The sequence below is a fragment of the Zeus faber genome (assembly GCF_960531495.2).
Source record: "Zeus faber genome assembly, chromosome: 13".
NCBI lineage: Eukaryota > Metazoa > Chordata > Actinopteri > Zeiformes > Zeidae > Zeus > Zeus faber.
This window is the reverse complement of record NC_137198.1, coordinates 25,595,184-25,623,175: the sequence shown is the minus strand read 5'-3', so window position 1 is coordinate 25,623,175 and position 27,992 is coordinate 25,595,184. Positions and strand designations below refer to the sequence as shown.

At 45.8% G+C, this 27,992-nt stretch overlaps 1 protein-coding gene across 1 annotated transcript; it reads right to left on the bottom strand.

Moving 5' to 3' along the window:
- Positions 1 to 6: 6 nt before the first annotated feature.
- Positions 7 to 22,504, bottom strand: LOC307238922 (uncharacterized protein; the record flags this gene model as incomplete). Its single annotated transcript, XM_080012076.1, has 12 exons — positions 7 to 237; positions 3,088 to 3,175; positions 5,412 to 5,536; positions 6,404 to 6,533; positions 7,324 to 7,457; positions 7,737 to 8,459; positions 16,275 to 16,862; positions 18,713 to 19,002; positions 20,104 to 20,163; positions 20,818 to 20,935; positions 21,052 to 21,153; positions 21,884 to 22,504. The coding sequence occupies 12 exons, from the start codon at positions 22,502 to 22,504 to the stop codon at positions 7 to 9; spliced, it is 3,210 nt and encodes a 1,069-aa protein (XP_079868202.1).
- Positions 22,505 to 27,992: the final 5,488 nt, after the last annotated feature.

Below are 27,992 nucleotides of genomic sequence, written 5' to 3'. Positions count from 1 at the left end.
CCCATATCAAAGGTTTTTGTCCGCCGGGGCGACCTCTAAGAAGAGTTGCAGGAATACAGTGAATCTCTTCAACACGCCAGGACAGAGTTTGAAATGAATAAAGGGCACATACACTAAAACCCCGCTGAAGATGAATAAAGTAACGTAGAGATATTCTATTTGTGGATTGTCTATGATGGGGGCCAGCACAAGGAACACTGCTGCAATGAGGACCAGGATGGGAATTACAATGGGAACCTGTAGAGAGAGCAATGAAATGTGTATGAGATGAGGGGATAGCATTTATTACTGTTATTGTGCAATGCAGAACCGGAGCTGTTACATTATAATAACATTACACTGTTTTTTTTACATGTGCCTATATTACCACTATTACGGTAGCTTTTGGCGTGCGCTGGTAGCTGCACTCACACTTCTGGGGTTTGGTGTGTGTATATATATATATATATATATATATATATATATATACACACACACACACACACACACACACTACACACAAAAAGTTAGGGATATTTGGCTTTCGGGTGAAATTGATGGAAAATGTAAAAAGTTTACGCTAGAGTGATAATATATTATGAAAGTAGGGCATTTAAGCAGAAGCATGCAATGGTGATTTCCTCATCTCAAACAATTGATTGAAACAAAAGCCAACAACAGTGGTGGGTTCACCACAACAAAAAATGTCAATGTCTCAATAACTTGTCATGTGGCCTTGAGCATCAAGTACAGCTTGACAACCACGTCTCATGCTGTTCACAAGTCGACTTATTGTCTGCTGAGGCCTGGCCCCCCACTCTTCTTGAAGGGCGGCCCTCAGGTCATTGAGGTTCTGGGGTACAGAGTTACGAGCCTCTACACGGCGACTCAGCTGATCCCATAGGTTTTCTATGGGATTCAGGTCTGGAGAAAGTGCAGGCCACTCCATTTGAGGTGCCCCAGTCTCGGGCAGCCGTTCCCTAATGATGCCACCTCCATGAGCTGGAGCATTGTCGTCCATGAGGATGAAATGAGGCCTGTGTTGTTCATGCAGGGGCACAATGACTGGATTAATGATGTTATTCAGGTAGTATGGGCTTGTCACTGTACCATTCACAAAGTGTAGGGTAGTTCTGTATTGACTAGACACACCTGCCCACACTGTAACACCACCACCACCAAAGGCTTATCTGGTGACAACAGTGGCTGATGCATAGCGCTCTCCTTGACGTCTCCAACATCGCTGGCGGCCATCATTTCTGCTCAACGTGAATGGACTTTCATCAGAGAACAGCACTGAGGCCACTGGTCCCTCGTCCAGTGTAAATGCTCCCTGGCCCGTGCAAGACGATGATGCCTGTGCCTGGTGGTGTGGTCAGGTACCCTTGCAGGTCGTCTAGCAAGCAGACCACACTGATGGAAACGGTTTTGAATGGTCTGAGGTGACACTTGGGTGCCTCTCACCTCCCTTAAATGTGCCTGGAGTTGAGTGGCATCATCATCCGGTTCCGCAGGGCACTGTTCACAATGAAGCGCTCATCAGTGTGTGATGTGGCCAAAGGACGTCCACTTCTATGCCTTTCTGTGACTCTTCCAGTCTCTGTATCTCTGTTGCAACCTGCTGATGACACTCTGTGACACTCTAAACTCAGTGGCCACTTCCCTCTGACAACATCCTGTTTGAAGCCTCGCAATGGCGAGGTACTGTTGATCAATTGTTTGGTGTCGTCTTGGTCTCATGATGTCAAAATGTGAACAGCATGATGAAGGGGACTGTTTAAATTCCAATTCTAATTGTACCAGGAAATGTATTGGTCGATTCGTGACTCAAACACCTGTAGTGAATTTTGCCGTTCAGCTCCTTGTTAGAGAACAGCAAGCTGTACAAAAAGTACTGAAACATTGAACAGTTGGACATGTGCATTCAAAAGTTAAGAGAAGGTCAAATTAAGTTCACCTGTAAAGGTTATAGTGCATTTTAGGTTCATCCTGAAATTTCACCCGAAAGCCGAATATCCCTAACTTTTTGTGAGTGTATATATATCGATGGGATCAATAACTGACAAACTAAACTTATAATGTAAAAAATGAAGCTATGTGAAGAGGTGACCAAACTGATAATAAGAAAACACAGGGTGATAGAATTTTTTTTTTTTTATGTAAATGCATCTCTCTGCAAATGTATTTTTTAAAGCCGATTTTGGCGTTTAATGAATAAAATTAAGCTGTACAATAAAATAAAGCTGTGAAATGTCCAATATTAGAATAAGATTAGAATTAGATTCCTCTGGCAAAACACAAGAAAATGTTGAAGTTATAATTATAGTAGGTTGTAATAAGTTGTTATTTAGTTACAAAATTTCCAAGATCAGACAGCACTTTGACAGTTTAGATGTCGTGTAGTTAAAATTGGAAAACATTTTGTGCTCCTATTAATTAATTTGTAGTCTCACTACAAACACTTAAACAACTTCACACCTAATCAGACAAACGACAAGAACAAATGGAAAGTCCGTTCATTGCTATGGAGAGTCGCTCTCCGTATGACGCTCTGCACTCAACTCCCGTGTCCGATTGAGGCCCCAGGATACGTTAAAAAATGTCCAACTCTTGCGAAAAGTTTTTTTTCGACAGGACTACTGTAAGTGACATCAGTCCAGTCTTTAATGGAATTGGGAAAAATGACTTCCGTATACAAAATAATGACCTTATTACATTAGTATATTCACTATGAATGAATGTCTTTTTATATAAGTGAAATGTGCATATTTTGTTCAGACTTCGCAGGCACCATTACCGCCCACAGGTTGGGCACCTGAAAACGTCCAGCGAATGGGTCAGGCTCGGCAGGCGGGCGGGGATAAGTGAGTGACTGAGAAAGTCTCCCCCTTAGACACACGGGGAGACTTTAAAACTACACTCTGTTGTACTGTAACAAACAAGATCTGACATATTTTATGATGCGAAAATCCGGTGCAGGACACCCAGCGTTCATCTGAGTGTCGGATTCGGTGTGAATCAAGCTTTAGACGTTAACACAGTAGTTCTAGAAACATTTAATATAAATGAAATGTACTGTATGAAATGTGTAACAAGTGCGTTTCTTACCTTGTATGGCCTTGGGAGATCGGGTTTCTTTATCTTGAGGTACAGCAGTCCGGAAATCGTGATGGCATAGAAAAACCAAGCCGTGAAACTAAAAGTAAATGCAAAGACCGATGTCAGATAAAAACCAAACATATAATTCTTAACAGAAAAAGGAGAGTGGATCTACAGGACACACAGTGGCCAAAACACAATAGAACATAAATAAAAAAAAATAATAATAATAATAATAATAATAATAATAATAATAATATATATATATATATATATATATATATATATATATATATATATATATATATATATATATATATATATATATATATATGGGATACAAGGTGGGATATATTAGGCAGCAACTGAACAGTCAGTTGTTGAAGTTGATGTGTTGGAAGCCGGAAAAATGGGCAAGCGTAAGGAGCTGCACCACTTTGGCTCTGACAAGAGCCAAATTGTGATGTCGAGACGACTGGGTCAGAGCATCTCAAAAACTGCAGGTCTTGTGGAGTGTTCTCAGTATGCAGTGGTTAGTACCTACCAAAAGTGGTCCAAGGAAGGACAACCGATGAACTGACGACAGGGTCATTGATGCGTGTGGAGAGTGAAGTCTAGCCCGTCTGGTCCGATCCCACAGAAGAGCTACTGTAGCACAAATTGCTGAAAAGTTAATGCTGCTATGATAGAAAGGTGTCAGAACACACAGTGCATCACAGCTTGCTGCGTATGGGGCTGCGTAGCCACAGACTGGTCAGAGTGCCCATGCTGACCCCTGTCCACCGCCGAAAGTTCCTACAATGGGCACGTGAGCATCAGAACTGGACCATGGAGCAATGGAAGAAAGTGGTCTGGTCTGATGAACTATGTTTTCTTCTCCATCATGTGGATGACCAGGTGCATGTTTGTCATTTACCCTGGTAAGGAGGTGGCACCAGGATGCACTATGGGAAGAAGGCAAGCCGGCGTAGGCAGTGTGATGCTCTGGGTAATGTTCTGCTGGGAAACCTTGGGTCCTGGCATTCATGTGGATGTTACTTTGACACGTAGCACCTACCTAAACATTGTTGTAGACCAAGTACACCCCATCATGGCAACAGTATTCCCTGATGGCAGTGGCCTCTTTCAGCAGGATTATGCACCTTGCCACACTACAAAAACTGTTCAGGAATGCTTTGAGGATCATGACAAAGAGTTCAAGGTGTTGACTTGGCCTCCAGATTCCCTGGTTCTCAATCAGATCCAGCATCTGTGGGATGTGCTGGAACAACAAGCCCGATCCATGGGGGAACCACCTCACAACCTAAAACTTAAAGGATCTGCTGCTAACGTCTTGGTGCCAGATACCACAGGAAACCTTCAGAGGTGTGGAGTTCATGCCTCATAGATAATATTTATGTATATGTATATTATATTTATATCAAGTTCAAATACAAGTTCAACAGATTATACATATACAGATTATACATACATATACGTACATACGTTCATACATATATGCAGTGAAATAAAAGCGCTTATATGGATGAAAAAGCTTAGGACAGAATCATTCCTATACAAATGCTGTTTAAATAATTTGCTTATAGTAATGAATTAGACCGGTTATGGTGTTCATTTTGGGTCTTTTCATACATGACAACATATGGAAAAAAACAAAACTTTACTCCCATGATACTTTGTCTTGCGGTAACACGTCTGCAGCTACGCCAGGGCTTGCTGTTGCTATAGTTCTGATTTCCTTACAATTTTACATTTTCATTAAACATTTTAAATCGTCTCCGACAGTTATTTTGAGTTTAAAATGTATTTAAGACTGATTATTCGTAAAACAGGCAGATGTAGAACAGTGCGCAACCCTCCGCTGAGCAGCCGTGTTTCCCATTTCTCCTGCTTAAAAAAACAAATACAAACAGCGTGTTTTAATTTTCCATCAATGTATTTTCCCGTGTCAGGCTCAGCAGAGCCATTGATACCATTAGATGGCAATCTGCATGAGAAATAAGGAAAAAGAAAACGTATTTGGTTATAATAATCATCTTCTTATAGTGATCAATTTGACCCTGACAGCCGTGATCACTATAAGAGTTTTCCACTATTTATAAAACAGATATATATAATAGATAAAATAATAATAATAATTATATATACTGTATATATATATATATATATATATATATATATATATATATATATATATATACTGTATATAAACAATAGTTTTATTAGTTTGATTAGAAGGAATTCAAACGGAAATAAGAACATCAACAAACACTGATGCTATTTACTTTATATTTCTATATTTCTTAAGACTCAAGATTCAAGAGTCGGAATACCTGAAGAAGTTGACAATGCTCTGGAAGTCCCCAGGTATCAGCACCACAAGGGAGATGATTGTGGTAAAAATCAGAGCTGGCGATGGTGTCAGTCTATGGACGTGGGCCATGGCCAGGATATCTGGCTATTAGTTAAAGGTCAAACAAAAAAAGTTTTAGTACTATTAGTATCCTTCTACTCCACCTGTACGAAATATACTGCTAAGACCGCTGCCTTAGACCTGACTGCAAAGTTGTAGGAACCTTCTTGATTCTGTTTGGATTCTGTGTTATTGGTTTTTTTTCATTTGATGAGACCTTACAACATTCAAATACCTCTAAAAGGTTTTGACCAGAGTCATTTGTCCCAAACCCGGGAGGAGCAGTGGCATTTGCCGTTGTAAATAGGATCTACTTCAGCATGTTAAAAAGGTAATGACTGCAATTAAAAGCTGAAGGGAAAACACTTAAAACAACATTCACAAGAACTTAATATATATAAGAAATATAAGAAATATAAGAAAAAAAATAAAACCAAAGCATAGCGCTAGATTTAAAAACCAAGGACCTGTCTGTGAAAATGAGGAGCTGATTGAGATACTGGCGGCTATTTTGAATGTGCTTCCAAACTTGTGGGTGCGGTCAATAAGGTGAAGCCTGCTTCACACCGAATCGAATGACGCAGAAGCCAGACACAGTTTATGCGGCGGCCACAAAGGGGAGGATCTGACTGTTGGATGTGATTACGGATTCGGTGTGAAGTAAGCTTTAGAGAAGAGGACTGAAACTGAATATAATAACGATAACCCTAACAATGATACTACTACTACTACTACTACTACTACTACTACTACTACTACTACTAACATTATTATTATTATTATTATTATTATTATTATTATTATTATTATTAATAACAACAACAACAATAATAATAATAATAATAATAATAATAATAATAATAATAATCATCAAAATAATAATAACAATTATAATAATAATAATATTCTCACCATGTGTCCTTCCCTTGCGGCCACAAAGCACACCCGGCCACCGCTGAAAAATGTCCCATTTAGTGAACCGAAAGCAGATAATGCTGCGGCCACAGACATGACCCAACCCCAGCTTCCGAGCACTTTATTCCTGTTGGAAATAAATACCCAATAATTTTGCATTATTTTTTCTAACGTAGTTCCAACTGTAGGGGACATTATCTTAACTTTCTTAATTGACAACATCTTAAAGCAAATACATACAATTTATGCTGTATACTGTACAAACATACTGTATATTTTTTTAAGTAACCTATAAGTTAACCCCTAAGTTTGAGCCTAAATCACAAGTTGGCTGAACACTTTTATCTCAACAATTATCATTGCAATGGTTAATCCATTACGGATTTATGAGTACAGTGGTACCTCGACTAACGACTGTAATTTGTTCTATAAGAACGGTCATATGTTAAAACAGTCGTATGTCGAAGCAATTTTTCCCATATACACCACGCTCATATTTTTCTATGATTTCCTTCTTAGTTTCAATGGGAGTCATTGCCTTTTTCTTTTTCCCATCATCCTTCTTCTTAGGACTCATCATGAAGGGTGAAAATCAACAAAATACACAGCACAAACACAGTAAATAAGAAAAGAATATCGATAAGCCACCAACTACGTGCACACACGATGTAGGTCGCCTGCTGACTGACTGACTGCTGACTGACTGCTGACTGACTGCTGACTGGCTGCTCACTGACTGCTGACTGACTGCTGACTGACTGCTGACTGGCTGCCGACGCGCCAACTGCTACTCGTATCTTGGATTAGTCGTAAGTAGATGCAGTCGTAAGTCGAGGTCCCACTGTACTTTTTACTTTGATTCCTGATTCAAATTGTTTCATGAAATTCAAATTTATTAGCACATAAATACACCTTACCCCCAGGTGACAGCTACTGCACTAGAGGACATCATCTCCTTGGGCGTCAACACCACCAGGTAGCTGATGTTTACCAGGAGGTACAACACCGTCACCATGGGGATGGCTATCAGCACCGCCCTTGGAAGATTCACCTGGCCAGGAGATAACAGAAAAACAGCAATACCTTGACAACTATGCGACACACACAGAGTCACACCCACCAATTGGACAGAACATATGCTCATGTATCACTTCAAATGTTGAAATTACTTAAATATTAACCCTGACAGCTCTATCCTTTATTCAATTGAAGCCATAGACGAAAACACACACACATAGACACACACACACACACACACACACACACACACACACACACACACACACACACACACACAATTCATCTGTGGTTCAATATAGCCTACTCTCACCTCTGGTCTCTTCATCTCTTCGGTCACAAGGTTCAAGTTGTACCAGCCGGCAAAGGACCAGAGGCATTGATAGAAAGCCATTCCTATAATGCTCAAGCTCAACCGGCTGCCTTCGAATGAGTTGTCAACATTCAGATTGTCCACCATGACACCACTGGATTCCGCGAAGTGCGCGATTCCTCCGATGACAATGACAACCAACCCCAACACTTTGGCGACAAAGAAGACCACTTGAATTCTTATGGCGAGGCGAACGTTTAGAATGTTGACCATGAAGATGAGCAGTATCGCCACCACAGCGGCAAACTTCAGGATGGGCGGCGGAGGGGCGCAGTCCGGAAAGAAGGGCGATATGGCGTACTTTGCAAAACTGAGAGAAATGGCTGCGATGGCCGCGGGCCTAACGACAAGGACGAATGTGAACGCGGCAAAGAAAGCAGGAGTCGGGCCGTAAATCCGTAGTATGTAGATGAAATCCCCGCCGGATTCTGATATGATGGTTCCGACCTCGGCATAGCAGAGCGCTGCCAGCATAGCCAACAGGCCGGAGAGAGCCCAGACCACCAGGCTTGCCCCGGGACTCCCAACATAGAACAGCACGAATTGCGGAGACATAAATATGCCAGAACCGATCATTGTTCCTGCCAATAGGGCTATGCTGCCAAGCAAACCCATTTCCCGCCTAATTTTCAGTCCCTCTGATTCTTTGACAGCCATGGTAAGATAGGACGTCCGTCACCAGAATATAGACGGACAACAGGAGGCCAATGGCAAAAAACAATCCACGATCCGTGTGCAGAAAGGAATGAGAAATTGTGAGTGCCACTGACATGAAATGAACAAAGGATCAAGCAGATGACAGATCATTGACAGCATCATATGGTTTGAAGTGCCTGGAGTTAATATTAACCCCAAGGTGAACTTAACTTATTGTGGTGTGGGGGGGGGGTGTGGTTGAAGCACACATACTGTCCACTATCTACAATAAAACTTGCACTTTTCAACCCCATCACCTGTGTCTGGGAGGGCCCTGAAAACGGCACTTGGGCGGCGTGTGGCAGGCGGAGCTGCCACACTCATGATTAGGATTATGATTAAATGATCCAGCATTGTTTTAACAGCATGTAGTAAGAATTCCTTATAGCCTCATCTTATCCACTCTAAAATGATTTCAGAGTTTCAGTGAACCATAAACCGCCTTCCAAATGACTTACATAAACAATTACATTTACAACTGTAACCCTTGTATATACTGTATTTGATTTGCAAACTATATAGGATCTGTGAAGTTGTCCCAAAGACCATTCACTTGTTAAACTTGTTAACTTTCACCCCCTGGCTTATGCCTGAAGAAGTGGGAGTGGGAAGGTGGGCGTGTCTGTGCTTCAAAATACTGTTGAAAAACAGGTCAAATCTGAAAAAAAAAATGTTATAAAAGTGCAAGTGTTAACAAGGGAAATGAAATCAGTACAAGCGCCTGATGTGTCTCAAATGACACACCTCTTAGGCAAGTAAAGGGCAGGGAATGCAAATAAATGTGTTGAGTCGCCAATATTCAGTTTGATTCATCATATACTGTTGTATTCGTTTTTGGTAGCGTTTTTAGATTGTAAGCAAGTAAAGTTTAGATATGTTTATGTAGCACCTGTCATTTATGCCTTATGTAAAGCACTTTGAATTGCAATTGTGTATGAAATCTGCAATATAAACTAACTTGCCTTGTGACTTTTGAACCACGCAAAGTGTTTTATTTTTCTATTGCACTAATACCAATTATGCGCTTTATATGGTGAAAGTATGAGAAATTGTAAAAAAATAGTCAAAAGATTTTACAAAGTATATGGTATTTTGTATTAAAATCGGTAGTCATATTGTTTGTGAATCAAAACTGTTAAATGCAAAATGAAGTGTAGCTTTCTGTCAGACAACTTGGTGCGCTTCCATGCCCATAATGGGCTGCCATATTTAAGCAGCCAGTCCCTCCTGCTCTACATGCTTTGCTGCCTCCACCTCCCCTGCTCTTCTATCCAGTGGTGGAATTTGAGCTTATCACTCCTATATTTTGAGCTCACAAAGTGGTTGGAGCTCACTAAGAGGTGTTTGCTGTACACCTCCGGGTACAGCAAACATGAAGTGATGAGCAGTATAGCCCAGATGCCAAATTCAAATGACGCACAATAAAAAGCGAGTCCCACACATGCATACACTATATACACTATATACAGTCACCGCCTCCATCCCCTACTCCTATGGAATGGAGTATGGAATGGAAAATAGGAAAGATTTCCAACCACAAGGATTTAATATTCAAATATCTCACAACTTTTGTTAAAGACCTTATGTTTTGTAATATAATTTGGTGTGTGTGTGTGCTTGTGAAGATGCAATAGCCCACTCAGCTCTACTGAACAGAACTGGTATGCCTTCCACCACAAACTATAAAACCATTCCAGTTAGGTCCATTGTTAGAGCTTATATTCAACATTCAAAATGTACTATATCTACTTCAAATCTAATTATGGTTCCCCTACAGTCCCATACCACTTCTCCCTTATTGCATACATATGAGTCCAAACCAGCTTCCTTATCCCTGATCCATGTACTTGTAAAAATAGAAAAGGTCTAATTCATCTGAATATTAGAAGTCTGCTTCAACATCAAAAACTGGATCATCTCAAGATTCTGGTTTCTCATACGAACTCTGATTTATTGGTGCTGACTGAAACTTGGCTAAAGAAAAATATCAGTGATTCTGAGATTCCTTTAAATAGATATCATTTGTTAAGAGTAGACAGATATGCAATAATCCATCCCTCTGCTGAATCTGTCGCCATTGAAAAATTGGCAGATTTCATCTCTCAATATAGTAATATGGAGATAATAGTCTTGGGTGATTTTAATCTCAATTGGCTGACCAATGTGTCTGACTATTGGAGAGGGTTATGTGGTAATCTCAACCTAACCCAACTGATTACCGACCCTATCACGCCGAATCTAAAAAAACATTTCTCAGTCAACTTTAATTAAACTGATCTTATCCAATCGGAGTGATAACATTATTGCTTCTGGTGTCTTTGACCTTGGAATAAGTGACCATTGCCACATAGCCTAAATGCATTTCAAAAAGGTTTAACCGCGAGACATTTTAGACATTTTAATGAGCAGGCCTTCTAACATGATCTTTTTCACGGTGATACTTCAAATACATTAGAAATATCGGATGTTGGTCTAGCGCTGGATCATTTTATCAAAATACCTTCAACTCAGTGATTACAAAACATGCCACATTCAAAAAGCAAAGAACTAAAGATAGGTCTAGTCCTTGGTTGACCTCTGAACTATCGTCCTCATTCAAATTAAAGAATAAGGCTTGGGTCCGAGCGAGAACATCTGGAGAACCTTCCCATTAGCTTGGTTTTAAGCATTTAAGAAATAAATTGACATTGTCAGTGAGGAAAGCTAAATTTGATTAATATTTAAATGCAATATTTAGTTGTGATTAAAATCTAGCCAAATTCTGGAAGGTAGTGAATTCAACTAAGAATAAAAATGCAATTTCCCTGCCCACACATGTTAATTTTGGTCAGTGTGAAATATGTGATCGCAAGGAATTATGCACAGCTATTAACAAACATTTTGCTGCAGCTGGTCACCTATTTGAAAATGAGAGCACGGGATCGGTTAAATCAATGAGTAATCCACAAATGTATGTCTGAAGAATCATTTATTATTCATCTCACAGATGCAACTGCGCTCAACACGCGCAAGCAGGGAGTGGTGATGACCACAAACACATGCAGGGAGTGGTAGCTGGAGAAATTCAGCCTCTACGTATCTCCCACCCCAGCCGTTCTTCCTCCAGGGGGCAGCCAGCCTTCACTACGTCAGCACCCGTAGACCAATTCCAGATATGAATCCATGTCGTGGTCAGGGACAGGAAAGTGTTATAATATAATATAATATAATCGTTATAATTGGGGTCCTTTTTTAATGTTGGGGGAGACCCATGTGAGCAAGGGGAGAACATGCAAACTCAACACAGAAAGCCCCCTTATCTGAAGATAACCCACCGGAGCGCAGTGCCAGCTGTGCCTCAGGCGGGTATTGAACCCAGAACCTTCTTGCTGTGACGAAGCAGTACAAGCACTGTACCACAGTGCCATGTGCCTTCTCACTCCTAAGGCAGTTTCTGGAGAACTTCTTGCCGTTGACTCCAAGAAAGCAACTGGAGAAGACACTCTGGACCCTTTCTTTCTCCAGCTCTCTTCATGATGATTTCAGAATATATAACACATATTTTCAATTTATTAGTGATCTTAATAACTATCTTCCCATCTCTAAATTGTCCTGTATGTCTAAAATACTTGAATCAATCAACTCAAGACTTTTCTAGCTAGGTATTCTGCACTGAGCCCTAACCAATCTGGTTTCAGGGCTAACCACAGCACCATCTCTACAATATCTTTAATTTTGGCGTGGCGAGGGATGCGGCCAGCATCGCACATCTCACTCCTTCACTTCGTGTGGTTACCTGACCGTGGAAGCATCTCTTTTGTGTTTTGTGCTCGCAATTTGTGCTTTTTGTGCAGTTATTTTGCCAATTTTTTTTTTCCGAACCATGGGTCCGAAAAAAGTAAGTGCTGAGAAGAAGAAGCGGATGATGTCCATTGACTTAAAGCTCAAAATCATAGAAAAACATGAGCGAGGTGTGCGTGTGATGGAATTGGCGAGGCAGTACGAGCGTAGTACTTCTACGATATGTACCATACTGAAGCAGAAGCAGCATAAAGGGTATTACGCCAGCCAAGGGTGTTAAAATAATGTCTAAGCTGCGGACCGCCGTCCATGAATAGATGGAGAATCTGCTGTTGGTGTGGTTGACGGAGAAGCAGCTCGCAGGAGACAGCGTGACAGAGGGTATCATCTGCGAGAAGGCAAAAATGATCTACACATTCTCTTTTATTATGTTTTATTATGTTTTTATACAATATTTGTTATTTATAAATACATTTTTCTTATTTAAAAACACGCAACAAAAAAAAATGTGGGTGTTTTTTTGGGGGCTGGAACGGATTAATGGCATTTCAATTAATTTCAATGGGGAAAACTGATTTGCTATACAAGCAGATTGAATTACGAGCTCTGTCACGGAAAGAATTAAAATCGTAAGTCAAAGTACCACCTTATATGGTTCCAAAACAACCTCTCTGATCGACAGCAGTGCGTGAAAATAGGTAATGTTCAATCTGCATTTTTATCGATAACAAAAGGCGTCCCTCAAGGGTCGATTTTAGGACGGGTCCTTTTCACAATTTATATCAATGATATTGTCCAGTCTTTGCATACCTATAGTGTCCATCTGTACGCAGATGACACTATCGTATATTGTTGGGCTAACGCCATACAATTGGCTATTGACAATCTGCAATTTTCTTTTAATGTTTTTCAAGAGGCACTTATTGATCTCAAACTTGTGTTAAATGCTCAAAAATCTAAATAGATCCTATACATAAGAGCTAAGGAAGTCAATAATAGCAAATTTCAAATTACCATTTTACTCGATAGAGCTAGGCAAGGCAAGGAAAGTTTATTTGTATAGCACATGTTATTTGTATAGCTATTGAGTCCCACACTTTAAATATTTAGGCATCTGGATCGATGATAAACTCACGTTTAAAATTCATCTTGATAAACTGTTTGAAAAGCTGTGGCCGAAATTTGGCTTTCTTTATCGAAATAGAGCATGCTTTCCCATGTTTAATAGAAAATGAATTGTAGAAACTGTATTACTTTCTGTCTAGGATTATGGTGATAAAATATATAGACATGCTGCTGCTACCACCCCAAAGCCCTTAGACACTATATATGACTCTGCTCTTTTTTATAACTAGTGATGCCTACAGTACCCATCATTGTACTCTATGAAAAAGTGGGCTGGCCCCCTCTCTTTGGGAGACGAGATCAACACTGGTATATGTTCCTTTACAAAGTGCTCTGTGGTGTGGGGAATGGTATGGTTTGAGCAGCCACACCTGTCCTGGGTCTAGGTAATTAGGCCCAGGATCGGTGTGGCTGTTCATCTGTTGCTCGTTGGTTGGTCTAACGAGAAACAGGTAAAACCTCTATCCCCACAAACACTCAGGAGAGGACCCCTTGTCATGACATGCTGTCCATCTGCTCCAGGGCTTGTTTTATCAAGCCCCCTCTCCACAATAAACTTGTGTTTTCTCAACCCCATTGTCTGTGTCTCTGTGCCAGAGGGCCTTGAAACTGCAACAGTGGCAGTTTCAGGGCACAGGGAAGGGACACAGATGGGTAGGCCGAAGACGCCCTGGAGCCACCAGCGGGTCAACAGGCGGCCCCAGTAGCAACCACAATGGGTAACCGTCTGCAGCTAGCTCCTCCGCTCAGCAGCCACCACCAGAATAATCCAGCAGCCAGGCCATCCCTCCAAGCAGCCCCTGCAACAGCAAACCCGGCTACACCTCCACCAGTTAACACAGCAGGTCGAAGCCCTACGCTACGGAAGGGAGGAGGGGAGTCTGCATCGTCACCCTGGGGGAGGGTCACCAGTGGACCGTGCTGTTTCGGGGAACCCTCTTTTGGTGTCCAGTGTTTTATTATTTTAGGTATGGTTACACTGCGTCGGAGTCTAGAGGCCTTTCTTTTTTATTTCTCTGCTTGGGGGGTGGGGGGGGCGTAGTAGGATATAGGGATGGTATGATTTAAGCAATCACACCTGTCCTGAGTCTAGGTAATTGGGCCCAGGACACACACTCAGGAGAGGAGCCATTGTAGAGACATGCTGTCCATCTGCTCTGGGGTTTGTTCTCATATATTCTTTTCTGCCTAATGTGATCTCGGCATCATTGAAAATGCGGGTTCATCCCTCAATGTATCCCCGAGAACTAAATTAGGGTGAAATGAAAACATAAAGATAATTTTTCAGTAAATTGAATGCTGTTTTACAATAAAATTAGCGGGTATACCCGGGATTTTTAATGCAGGTAAACGCGTTAATTAACAGGCGATTGATGCCTTTCCCATTGCCGGGATAGTAGTATGCATTTCTTTTTTTTCTGGTGTGTCACTTTGGACGTCACAAACCTACCGGAAAAGGGCCGTGTCATGGTTCCAGTGTGATTGGGAACAAAACAGTAGAAGCAGCATGGAGTATCCATTCCTGCACCATGCACAAATTGATCATACAGTATTTGTTAAGAAACGTTGATATTATGACCAGGATTAATGAAGAGAGCAGCCACATACTGTATTTCAGTTCACAGCTCAAAAACCATTTTTTAGTGCACAGCACCTATTCAGTGATTTACCCTAAACAAATCTGAAGAAGAATGCTGTGGTCAAGGCTTTATTAGGATCGTCCCACCAGAAAAACAGCAAAACTTTGTCATAGCATTAAGGAGCACTTACAAATGCTTCACCTTCATTTGCCTTCATTCATCATTCACTTTCGCATCATGACATAGCATGGAAGCACGCAGCAGCGCAGCGCCTTCTCAGCTACTGGCAACTGGCATATTTACTAAATGTGAGGTACAGTTCAACTGAACTTCTTCAACTCGTTGATCCCACCAGTGATCAAACCAGAGTTAAAAGCTGTGTTGGGCAGACCGCAGCTCCTGAGGACAATGGACCGGAGGAGCAAGACACACCGGCTCAGGGGAAAAAGGACGCGGTGTGCAGGAAGACAGAAGAGAGACAAGCGGGGCCGGCTTTCTAGCTAGGCTAAAGGCTACAACAGACCCTCTCTTCCAACGCTCTTTCTGGCTAATGTCCGCTCGTTAGACAACAAGATGGACCTACCGCTGTGGAGGATCAATCCCCGCAAAGCAGCAGGCCCGGACAACATCCCGGGATGGGTTTTGAGATGGGTTTTATCTTTAACATCTCACTCTCCCAAGCTGTGGTGCCTGTTTGTCTCAAGATGTCCACTATTGTTCCGGTGCCTAAAAGCTCATCTGTGGGAAGCATGAATAAAACGTCCGGTGGCCATCACTCCGATAATCAGGAAATTCTTTGAACAATTGGTTTTGGCCCACATAAGGGACACTATCAACATCAACATGGACCCCCATCAGTATGCTTATAGGAAGAACTGCTGTGTGTCTGACGCAGTGTCAGCTGTTGTCCACTCTGCTCTCACCCATCTGGAAAGGAGGGATTCTTATGTCGGGCTGCTCTTCCTCGACATTAGTTCTTAGGTTAAAGTGCAGCTTCTTCCCAGAGGCTGTGAGCCTTATGGACTCCCTGACTTAAAGTCTGTCCACTGCACTTTTTAATGCTGCTACTGTATGCGGCTAGTTTTTATGCACAATAAATGTATTTATGTTTTTTAGCTATTACATTGCAAATGCTAATTTATTCTGTATGCTGCTGTACCTGGGTAATGAATTTCGTTCCTTCATATTTTTAACATGTTTGAATGACAATAAACTAAACTGAACTGAACTGAACTGAACTGAACTTCAAGCAACTGATCATTGTCATGAAATTAAAAGTAAAAAATTAACTGCGTACCTCTGGGTTTTTCAGCTCCTCGGTAATATAGTTCAAAGTGTTCCATCCATCGTAGGACCACAGTCCCTGGTAAAAAGAGATCCCGATGGAGCTGACTGCAACATCTGTCCCCTCAAAGGAACCAGAGAAGATCTCGATGTGACCCTCGCAGAGCATCACGACGCCTGCGAATATTATCACAGCTAGGGCCAGCAACTTGACCACCATGCACACCACCTGGATGGCCATGGCCGCACGGACGCTAACACAGTTGACGACGGCCAACAGCAAAATGGCTGTGGCAGCCACGCACTTCACCACCAACACCGGTGGGGAGCAGCCGTAGTAGAAGGGGGCCACAATGTACTCGGCGATGCTCAGCGCAATCCCTGTGCCGCTGGCGGGACGCATGACCATGATGTAGCTGAAGACAAACATGAAGGCCAATTCTTTCCTGGACAACCGTAGGAAGTAGACATACTCGGCGCCGGACTCTGGGATGACGGTGCCCAGCTCGCAGTAGCAGAGGGCACAGAGCATGGCCAACAGTCCACAAGCGGCCCAAATCACAAGGCTGGCCCCGGGACTCCCTATGGCAGACAATAGAGACTGCGGGGATATAAAAATCCCAGAACCGATCATGGTGCCCGCAATAAAGGAGATGGCCCCGGCAAGCCCTACTTCCCTCTTCAAGTTTAGTCCCGGCTGGTCACAGTCCATCCTGCGTGACTTGAAGCAGCTAGATACACACACACACACAGACTGAAACCTGACAACAACCAGTGGAATCTACAAGAGGACTGGTCATATACTGTATGTTAATTATTGATTTAAAAAAAAGATGTATGGCATCAGAATGACTTCTATATTTGTCAAGGGTACTGTCGAATTTTGTTAAAACAGCATTGAATGACATTACTTTTGGGTAGAAAATGTGGTGAGCCTTCTTTTTTTATAGAGTAAAGTCAGTGATTATATAAATATATTTTTTGCTATGTTTGTGTTTGAATAAAGAAACAGCTCAACCCCACTTGACACTTGCATTCACTTTTTAGGTCTGAGGTGTAATATTCCATGAAATTCACATTAATTAAAAATATATATATGTTATTTTACAGGCAGCTTATTGTTGATCATAAGCTGCCTGTAAATTAACATACATATATTTGAAGTAAATATATATCGCAATTTGTTGGTCAATTGTAAATCGTCTTTTTTTCAATTGTGGTATTTATATTGTCAGCTGTGTTAATGATCACTTCTTTATCGCAAACATCTCGAGTAGACTTTGTTTCTTTACTTATGAGATGTAGACCATAGATTATGTTGTAATATAATAAGTTGTTGCAATTATATGATATTGTGTATTGCTATACTTTTGTTTTACATTGCATACGAGCATATGACCGATAATACTCAAGTCCCATAAAAATGATATAGTCACCATTAAAATACCGCTGGCATAAAATATTTTCAGCAAGTTTATTTGTGATTAATAAGCTGCTATATAAACACCTTTAAAAAGGCTACTTTTTTGGATGGATGCATGGCCGTAGATGGGATCAGCTAGCCTAGCCCCTGTGAAATTAGGGAAATAGGACCTTCCAGCATCTTAAAATTGTTTGACAAGTAAAATTTAAAAGATAAAAACAAGATTTTAGTTGTTTTTAACGCAGCTGCTGTCTTAATGGTCTTCATGGTTTTAGCTGTTTAAATGATTTGAGGTGGAAAAACAACTTTTGGCCTAAGTGTCTAAGTTGTGTCTATGTCTAAGGTTTTATTAAAACCACTTATTTCCAATAACTTGTCAAACCAACTTACAAAATGTTTTATACAAGATAAAACATCTCAGTTACTTATTTAAACGATTTTGCTGTAGTTGTTGTAATGAGATAGCGTATGGCATTGCGGGTGTTACCAGGGTGGCCCAGGATGCAGTGCACTGTTGAGCACAATCATTCACAGCACAACTAACTTTAGTTGGTTGTGCAGCTAATCATTTAGGTTATTGAAGGTTTTGGTTCTAGCATTATTATGTGTTGTCTATTCTTGTGTTTACGTTGTTCTGTGAATGTTAGGATGTTGGCGGACAAATACTCGGCAGTGGAGGCAGCGTTGACCGCAGCGGCGGAGGCAGCGTTCACCGCCCAGCCAGTGGTGGATCTGGCACACCCCTTTGATCAGACAAACGACGGTCAGTATAGCAAAGTTGGTAACAAACCTTCTGTAGTAACCTGCCATCCCTAAGAACCATTTTACCTCCTTCTTGGTCTTGGGTCTCAGACTGTTCATGATCGCGGCCATTTTATCTATCTGGGGTCGGACCAGTCCCCCACCCGAGTGGTACCCTAGTTACCGTACCTCCCTCCGCCAAACGCACACTTCTTAGGATTGCCAGTGAGCCCCGCCCGGCCTCAGGGACTTGAGTACTGCCCATACATGCTGCATGTGCAACTCACAGGTTTCAGCCCTTTGTGTCTATGTTCGGGCCGGCGATCCTGCTGAGAGCGTACTTGCATGCCTGGGGTCGTCTCCACATGGTGGTCTATGAGGGACGTGCAGCCTGGCAGGGGGTAGAAGACGTCAGAAAACTGGCATTGTGACATGGCCATATCCATGCTCTGGCTCGGCCAGAGATGGTTACTGGAAAGGGCCACGGTGGAATTGGTCGTTGTTGGAACCTCCAGCCCAAACTCATCCCCCTTGATCATGGTGGTGGCCAGAGACATGGTGCTGCCTCCTTCCACTGCTTCAGGAGGTTCAGGTGATAGAGCTGCTTCACCCTGCCCCTGTCCGACCGGGCGACTTCATAATCGACCTCCCCAACCCGCCGTGTGACCACAAAGGGTCCTTGCCACTGGCGAGTAATTTCGAGCTGGACGTAGGCAGCAACACTAACACTCTGTCTCCCAGTGCAAATTGACTGAGTCAGCCCCTCTGTTGTATAAGTGGCACTGCCGTTCCTGGTCCTGGAGTAAATTCTCCCGTCACTGCTGTCCCAGCGCATGTTGCTTTGCTCTCAGGTCCATAATGTACTGTATCTTGTTCTTACTGGTGCTAGGTCCCAGTTTTCCTTAATTAGGTCTTGCATGCCCTGGGGTCTCCTGCTGAAATCGAGCTCAAAGGGAAAATGTCCTGTGGAGGCCTGGGGAACCTCCCACACCACAAACAACAGGGGGTCCAACCACATGTCCTAATTACGGCTATCATCATGAACAAACTTCCGAATCATGCTTTTCAGTGTTTTGTTAAAGCGCTCCACAAGACTATCGGTCTGGGGATGGTAAACGCTGGTCCGAATTGAGCAGACGCCCAATAACTCGTAAAGTTCCCGAAGTGCACGCAACACAAAGAAAGTGCCCAGGTCAGTCAGGATTTCCTTTGGAATCCCAACACGGGAGATGACCTGAAACAGCGCCTGTGCCACACATTTGGCCGTAATACTACACAGGGGCACTGCTTCTGGGTACCGGGTTGCATAATCCACTAGGACTAACACAAAATGATACCTGTGCGCACTGCAGTCTAACAGCCTGATTAGGTCTATACCGAGCCTTTTGAATGGCGCCTAGACGATGGGAAGGGGACTCAACGGCGCAGTTGGTGGCGCTCGAAGACTGACTTATTGGCAAGCAGCCCAAACGGCGCACCATTTCCACACATCTGTCCAAATTCCCGGCCAATAGAAGCGGATCATTATCCGCTGCCGTGTTTTATCCTGTCCAAAGTGCCCCACGATCATGTTATGGTGAGCTTTTCGGCACCAACAACTGAGTTATATCCTCTCCCGACTGAGTGTCACGTCTCACTCGATACAACCTGTCCCTAATCAGCCCTGGCCAATCCGTACCCAGAAGCAGGAAGTGCAACAGGCGGGAGCTAACCACAGCCTTCACCTTATGCTTTTTCCCTGGTAACAAATTTCAAGCCGCACCTGTGTACGTGTGAATATCCCCATGCACACACACCGAACCTCCACCCATGATGCCTCCATCAAAGCCCAGGGACAAACCAGGTGTTGCTGGAGCATCATTTGAGAACAGCCAGAGTCTAGTAAAGCCTCATGTTTCCCCCCTTGTACTCTTAACCGTATGTTGTAGGTCCCTCCCCCAGTTGGGGACCCGGCGGACTAGCGACACAAGTCACCGGTCCAACCTCCATCAAGGGCCAGTCCTGCCGAATGTGGTCAGGTCGCCTCCAGCGCCAGCACCCCTGCGCAAGCGTTTGAGCAGCTGTCTGTGGGTCCGTGGCGGCACCACTCTGGGAGGGGACAGAGAGGGGACAGCAGAAGAAGCTGACACCAGAAGATGTCCCGCTGGTCCTCCAGGTCTGCAAGCACTCCCGCAGCCAGCAGACTAGCCCCTGGCTGCCTTTCCTTCGGTGCCCTGTCCCTCCCGTATCTTGCCAGCTACGCCACTTGTGGGAGTCTCTACCCACATGTACGGGATTAGGGAGGGAGACGGGCAGTCAATCAGCAGTGGAGTGCCGACATGGCAAGGATTTTTATTTTTTAATTATTACAGGATGTTTTGATCCTCCAGGCCCTGGCGGACACTCGATCTACCATTTCCATCGTCCGGCCAGGCGTTCTCCCTGGAGGTCCCGCCAGCAGTCCAGCCGGTGCCACCACCAGCGGTCCAGCTTTCGGCCCCTGTCCAGCCCTCACCAGCTGGGCGCGTTGCCTGTGATCCAGCAAACCACCAGCGGTCAAGCCGGGGTTGTCACTTGGGTCCGACCACCACCAGCAGTCCAGCCAGGGTCAATGCCAGGGACGTCGAAAGCTGTCCAGTCACCAGACCAGGCAGTCACACCACCCTCTGCCGAGATAGTGCAGGCTGTCCAAGACCTCTGCGATGGCCTTGATGCTGACCAAGTGAAATGGCTTGAAGAACTCCAGGACCTGTTCATGGACATTTTTGCAGCCAGGGACAAGGGCTGTAAGCAAACCCATTTGGAGCAACATGACATTGACACTGGCCAATGCCGTCACCTGAAAAAACGTACCCGCTCCCTCACATTGAAGTTGTGAAGTATTATTTTCATTACAATTTTTAACATAATTTTATGACTAATTGTATCATAATTTTATGCATTTGTAATCACTTTTATACTACTATTATTATTAATTATTATTATTTGTATTATACTATTACGATTTTAACCACACATTATTACTATTAAAACCATTGTTATTAGTTGTATTACCTTATTGTGCTATTTCTATTTTTGTATAATATTTTCATTTACTTTTTTATAACTCTTTTTTCTATTACCATTCTCTGTCTATTTTCCATACTTGTTAATATTTTATATAAAAAAAAAAAGTATGCTATTTTTATTAATAGTGTGTCTGGCTCTCCATGTATATGAATTTAAGTTCATCGTCCTGAACTTTAGTACTCAGCACCGTATTACCATCCCCCACCAGCCCATCCCACCATCCCATCCCATCCCACCACCCCACCCCACCATCCCATCCCATCCCACCATCCCACCCCACCCCACCCCACCCCACCAACCCATCCCAGCATCCCAATCCACCACCCCACCCCACCCCACCATCCCATCCCTATCCACCCCCCCCACCACTCCATCTCATCGCCTCGTCCCACCTTCCCACCATCTCTCACCTCCGGCCGTTTCAGCTCCTCCGTCACGTAGTTGAGATTGTTCCAGCCGTCGTAGGACCACAACCCCTGGAAGAAGGCGATGCCGATCTGACCGATGCCCACGTTGGTGCCGGCGAACGAGTCCTCGAAGTTGCCGGAGTGTCCGCGGGCGAGCGTCACCGCGCCTCCGACCACGACGACCGCCAGCCCCAGCACTTTGGCCATCAGGAAGAACACCTGCACCGACATGGAGAAGCGGACGTCGAGGCAGTTGACCGTGGCGAGCAGCAGGATGGCCACCGCGGCCACGCACTTGACCACCGGCACCGGGGCGGTGCAGCCCGCGTAGAAGGGCGCCACCGCGTACTCCGCGAAGCTAAGCGAGATGCCGGCGACGCTCGCCGGCCTGACGAACAGCACCGAGGTGAAGATCAGAACGAAGGCCGCCACGGGGCCGGAGGTCCGGAAGATGTAGATGTAATCCCCGCCCGACTCGCAGATGACGGTGCCCAGCTCGGCGTAGCAGAGCGAGCCCAGGGCCGCCAGCAGGCCGCAGGCCGCCCACACCAGCAGGCTGGCGCCGGGGCTGCCGATGTTGGACAGCACCGACTGCGGGGACATGAAGATGCCGGAGCCGATCATGGTGCCGGCGATGAGGGACACCGCTCCGACCAGCCCCACCTCCCGCTTCAGTCTGAGCTTCTGCTCCTCGGCCTCCATGTGGACGGACGATCATGTGAAGACTGAGGTCGAATGTTTCTATGCCTTGTCCAAAGTCACACACAGAGTTAATTATTACAGACGTGGGTTTTACTGACGGCATATTTTTTTGTTATATAGTGTAACGCTGGGGTACCGCGTACATGTGTGTTCTGTTGCTTTAATTGAGGGAGGTGTCACCGGTTGGGGATTGGCTGCAAGTTCTGTTCGGGGAGGGAGAAAAAGGAGGAAAGCAAAGGTGGTGGTTGTGTTTTGTTGGTGGTGCACGAAGTGGCTGAGAGACACTGTCCCGCATCTATCAGTTACCTTGGGCGAGCCACCCTGTTACTTGTTTTAATCCAGTGCCCTCAACCTCGGGTTAGCTGTACGTCAGTACGTGACTGACAGGGAAATAAATCTGGGCTCAGTGTTTGAGTTGGCAACTTGGATCTGGTCTCCACGCCTCGTCTGTCGAGCTACCCCGCTAAACGTCCCATTGGTGTCAGAAGTGTTGGATTTCCCACTAATCTACGGTGGCTAAAACGACGACGATGGAGGAGAAAAGAAGGCTGAGTGGAGCGCTAACCCCCCCCCCCCTCCGTCTGTGGAAGCAAAAGTGAGTCAAGCGCGCTCGGATATAACTCCGGCGGAGATGGAGGCACGTTCGGGTGGAACAGAGATACGACGGAGGAAAGTAGGAGACGAATCGATTGATTATCAACATCATAGTTCAGCATACACACCCGAAATGGAAAAGAGACTGTTCAGAGAGTGGCTGAAGACACGCTATGCGGCTGCGATGGAACAGCAACCCGGCAGCTCAGAGACGTGCATCTGGAGCTAGTTGGGAGGGTGCTAGTCCAAAGCTGAGGGTTCTGAGTTTGGAAGACGAGCAGGATAGCCTTATGGGTGAAGATAAACAGGCTACTATTATTAACCGTGTGTTCGCCCAGCCTGAGGGATCAAGGAAACAAAATCCTAATGTTGAACCAATAAGACGCCTTGAGCGGGATTACAGGAGCGGAAGGGGGGGAAAATGTGACTCAGCATGCTTACGACACCCCCTTGATGAGCCGTGATAACAGGCCCCCTGACAGCCCCCAGCACTCCGGTCAGCGGCCCCTTCCTGACCCTACTGTAATGCTGACTACTGCTCTCGCTCAAGCCTTCAATGCAGCTATAGCTCGTGCCTCCTCGTCCCCGAATACCCGCAGCAGCGCCGGCAGCCACTCAGAGAAGAGACCGAGTTAAGGCTGGGCGATATGATGGCTCTACTGATTGGGAGACATATTGGGTTCAATTCAAGTTGATAGCCGGAGCCAACGGGTGGGACAAAATGGAGAAGGCGGTCCAGTTAGCCGCAGCCCTGGAGGGGGCGGCTAGAAGGGTTTTGTTGGACCTTTCAGACAGTGAAATGGCTGACCCACAAGCTATAGCAGAGGCCACAGAAAGACAGTTTGGTGATCCAATGAATAAGTCAACAGCCAGGCAAATGTTTAATGAGAGAACACGCAGAGAAGGAGAGAAGCTGGGCGTCAGGAAGGTCACTCCGCTCCTGGCCGTTCACCTTCCATGTATTCGCCAGCTATGAATAACTGCGTCGGGGTGGCGGGTTCTGTACAACCACAGTCAGGGCTCAAGGTGTCCCGAGTGCTGTCCCTGATTAATGGGAAGCCTATATGTGCACTTGTTGATTCAGGTTCTTCTGCGACAATCGTACGCCCAGACATGTTTCCAGAGAATTTCCAGGGGTGCTCTACAGTGCGGCCTCTCATCACTGTGACTGGAGATAGAGCAGCAATGCTGGGTCATTGTGAAATTGACATCCAGTTGGGGGAACAGACTTTCCCTTACACTGTGTGGGTGGCTGATATCCATGAAGAGTGCCTGCTGGGGTTTGACTTCTTGCGAGACGCTAATGCCGTGTTGGATGTGGGTCGAAAGAGGGTGACGTTCATGGGTGGTCCCTCACTACCCCTGATATGCGGGGATGAAGGAAGTGGGGCGGTCTAGACGCCCAGCATATTTGAGAGGGCAGAGACATATGGGGAGGTTGCCCAAGAGGAAGGGCAATCAGAGGCATCAACTGTCCCCGCAGAGACCATGCATTCACAAGGACACCTGCCACAAGAATCAGGCCCAGAGCGTCTGGCGTGCCTGTCCACGGAGCCTGCGATCAACAATACAGCAGGGAGTGGGGGCGAGACCCATGGTCTCCCACAAGAACCACCTTCCCAGGAGCAAGTTATCAAGATGGTTCGTGATAAAAATAGAGAGGGGATGTCAGAAGAACAACAGCAACATTTATGGGATGTTCTGTATGAGTTCCGGTCAGTCTTTGCCACGTCGCCCACTGACCTGGGGAGGACCCATTTGGTGCAGCATGAAATCGACACAGGCACGGGGCACCCCATTCGCCAGCGAGCACGGCGCATTCCGCTGAAGAAGCACGAAGCTGCTGAACGATGTGTGGAGGAGATGTTGGAAGCTGGGGTGATTGAACCCTCAAGCAGCGCGTGGTTGTCGCCCGTGGTAATGGTGTCGAAGAAAGGTGATTCAGGGTGGCGGTTTTGTGTCGATTTCAGACCACTGAATGATATAACTGTGAAGGACCGGTATCCCCTGCCCCGAGTTAATGATGCGCTGGATGGGGTCAGAGGTTCAGCCTGGTTCTCCTCGCTTGATTTGAGGAGCGGGTATTGGCAGGTCCCTCTGTCACCAGAAGACCGGCCTAAGACGGCCTTCACAACAGGCTCTGGGTTGTGGCAGTTCACGGTCATGCCTTTCGGATTGTGTAACGCCCCAGCCACATTCGAAAGGCTCATGGAGAGAGTCCTTGCCGATGTCCCACCACAGAACAAGCAGGTCTATCTGGATGACGTGCTGGTCCATGGTCCAGACTTCACCACTGCCTTACAGGCCCTTCGGTTGGCGCTCACCAAGTTCCAGGCGGCGGGGCTGAAGCTGAACCCAGAGAAGTGCAAGATGATGCAGAGGGAACTAATTTTCCTGGGCCACAAAGTGAGCGGTCAGGGGATAGACACAGAGGAGAAGAAGGTTGCGGCAGTTCGGGACTGGCCGGTGCCGAAGAATGCTTCTGAGGTCCGCTCCTTCCTAGGCCTGGCGTCATATTATCGACGGTTCATCGCAATGTTCTCAACGGTGGCTGCACCTTTGCACCGTCTGACATGTAACAATGTGAAGTTTGGATGGGGTCCTGACGAGCAACAAGCATTTGATGCGCTGAAAGCAGCCCTGTGTCGGTCCCCGGTTTTGTCTGCCCCAGATCCGGATGAGCAATATGTGTTGGACACGGATGCGAGCAATGATGCTATGGGAGCGGTCCTGGCCCAGATCACCGAAAAAGGCGAGCAGGTGATTGCTTATTACAGCGAAACCTTCACTAAAGCAGAACGCAATTATTGTGTGACACGAAGAGAACTGCTGGCGGTGGTGGAGTCTGTGCACCACTTCAGGCACTACCTATGTGGGGTGAAATTCCTCATTCGAACAGATCATGCCTCTCTCAGATGGCTGATGTCTTTCAAAGAACCGGAGGGACAAGTAGCGAGGTGGTTGGAAAAGCTGCAAGAATACAACTTCTCAGTGGTGCACAGGCGAGGAAGTTCTCATACGAATGCTGACGGGCTCTCCAGGCGGCCATGTGAGAAGGAGTGTGCACAACGCAGCCGTGCCAAAGCGAATGATGATGCAGCGGGCAGGAGAGAGCAGGCTGAGAGATGTATGGCCCTGAGGTTGGATGTGACGATGGACTGGGCAGGCGAGCAGCAAGGGGACCCTGAGTTGTGTGAGGTTTTAGGCTGGCTGGCTGCTAACCGAAGACCAGATTGGTCGGAGATTGCGGCAGCTGGCCCGTCTCTGAGAGGACTGTGGTCGCAAGGGGATGGCCTAGCGCTTCGTGATGGTGTGTTCTGTAGACGTTGTAAGGAGCCGGCATCGGGAAGAGAGAAGTGGCAAGTAGTTGTGCCGAAAAGCCGTCAGGAAGAGGTGCTGAGCCTTTAGCATTAACAAGACGCTGAATAGGGTGCGGGAGGGGTTCTATTGGAGCACCATGAGGCGTGAGGTGGAAGCCTTTTGCCGGAAGTGTGATCCCTGTGTAGCCCGCAAAGGACCCTCAGGCCAGAGTAGAGCGCCACTGCAGCAGTACCGGGTTGGAGCGCCCATGGACAGGGTCGCTGTGGACATGCTAGGGTCCTTCCCCCGCTCGCGGAGGGGCAACCGCTACGTGATGGTGGCGATGGATTACTTCACGAAATGGCCGGAGGCTGTGGCCGTTCCTGATCAAGAGTCAGCGACCGTATGTGCGGCGTTAGTTGATGCGATGTTCAGTCGGTTTGGCGTCCCTGCGGAGCTACATTCTGACCAGGGGACCAATTTTGAGTCCAAGCTGTTCGGGGAGGTGTGCGAACAACTCGGAATCCGCAAGACTCGGACGACGCCCCTTCACCCGCAGAGTGATGGTCTGGTGGAGAACTTAAACCACAAGCTGGGAGTACAGCTGGCCCTTGTGGTTGACGAGGACCAGAAGGACTGAGATCTGCATTTGCCGTTGATCCTGATAGCTTACCGTTCAGCGACACAGGAGACAACTTGGTGCACACCGGCCCTACTTATGTTCGGTAGGGAGCTCCGGACCCCGACCGCTCTGGCATATGGCCTGCCCCCCGACACTTACCAGGTACCGGCTGGTACAGAGTATGCCATCCTGCTCAGAGAGAGGGTGGAAATGGCACATGAGTTTGCGAGGGCACAGGCTGAGACTGCGGGGGCGCGACAGAAGTGAGCGTATGATCAGCACACGAAAGGGAATCACTTCGACGCAGAGGACTTGGTGTGGGTCTATGCACCGAAAAGGATCAAGGGGAAGTCGCCTAAGCTGCAGAGTAAATGGATCGGGCCCTGCCGTGTTTTGGAACGGGTGGGGGAGGTGGTCTACAGGGTGAAGCTGGCTGTTCGGGGAAGAGTGGTGGTGCTGCACCGTGACCGTTTGACGCCCTACAGGGGCGCGAGTCAACCAAACTATAGTCAGGCTCGTCGCACCCCTCCAGCTGTGCAGACACAACCTGAAGACGGAGCCTTCTCCCCGCCGCAGTCTCCTGTGGGCTTACAGCGTTCATCTACACGTGCTGAAGGAGCCACATCCTCACCGCCCTCCCCAGGGGGGCCACAGAGTACATCGGGGCGGCAGCAGATGGAGATTCAGGTCGCGCCACTGGGAGCAGTTGTTCCAACACAGGATTTCGGGGAGAGAGGAAGCGGGGAATGGGGGATGCAGCGACCCAGGAGAGTCCCCCAGCGCTACTTGGATTGAAGTTAGTTAGTTCCTCGAGGACGAGGAATTTAGAAAGGGGGGGCAGTGTAACGCCGGGGTACTGTGTAGATGTGTGTTCTGTTGCTTTAATTGAGGGAG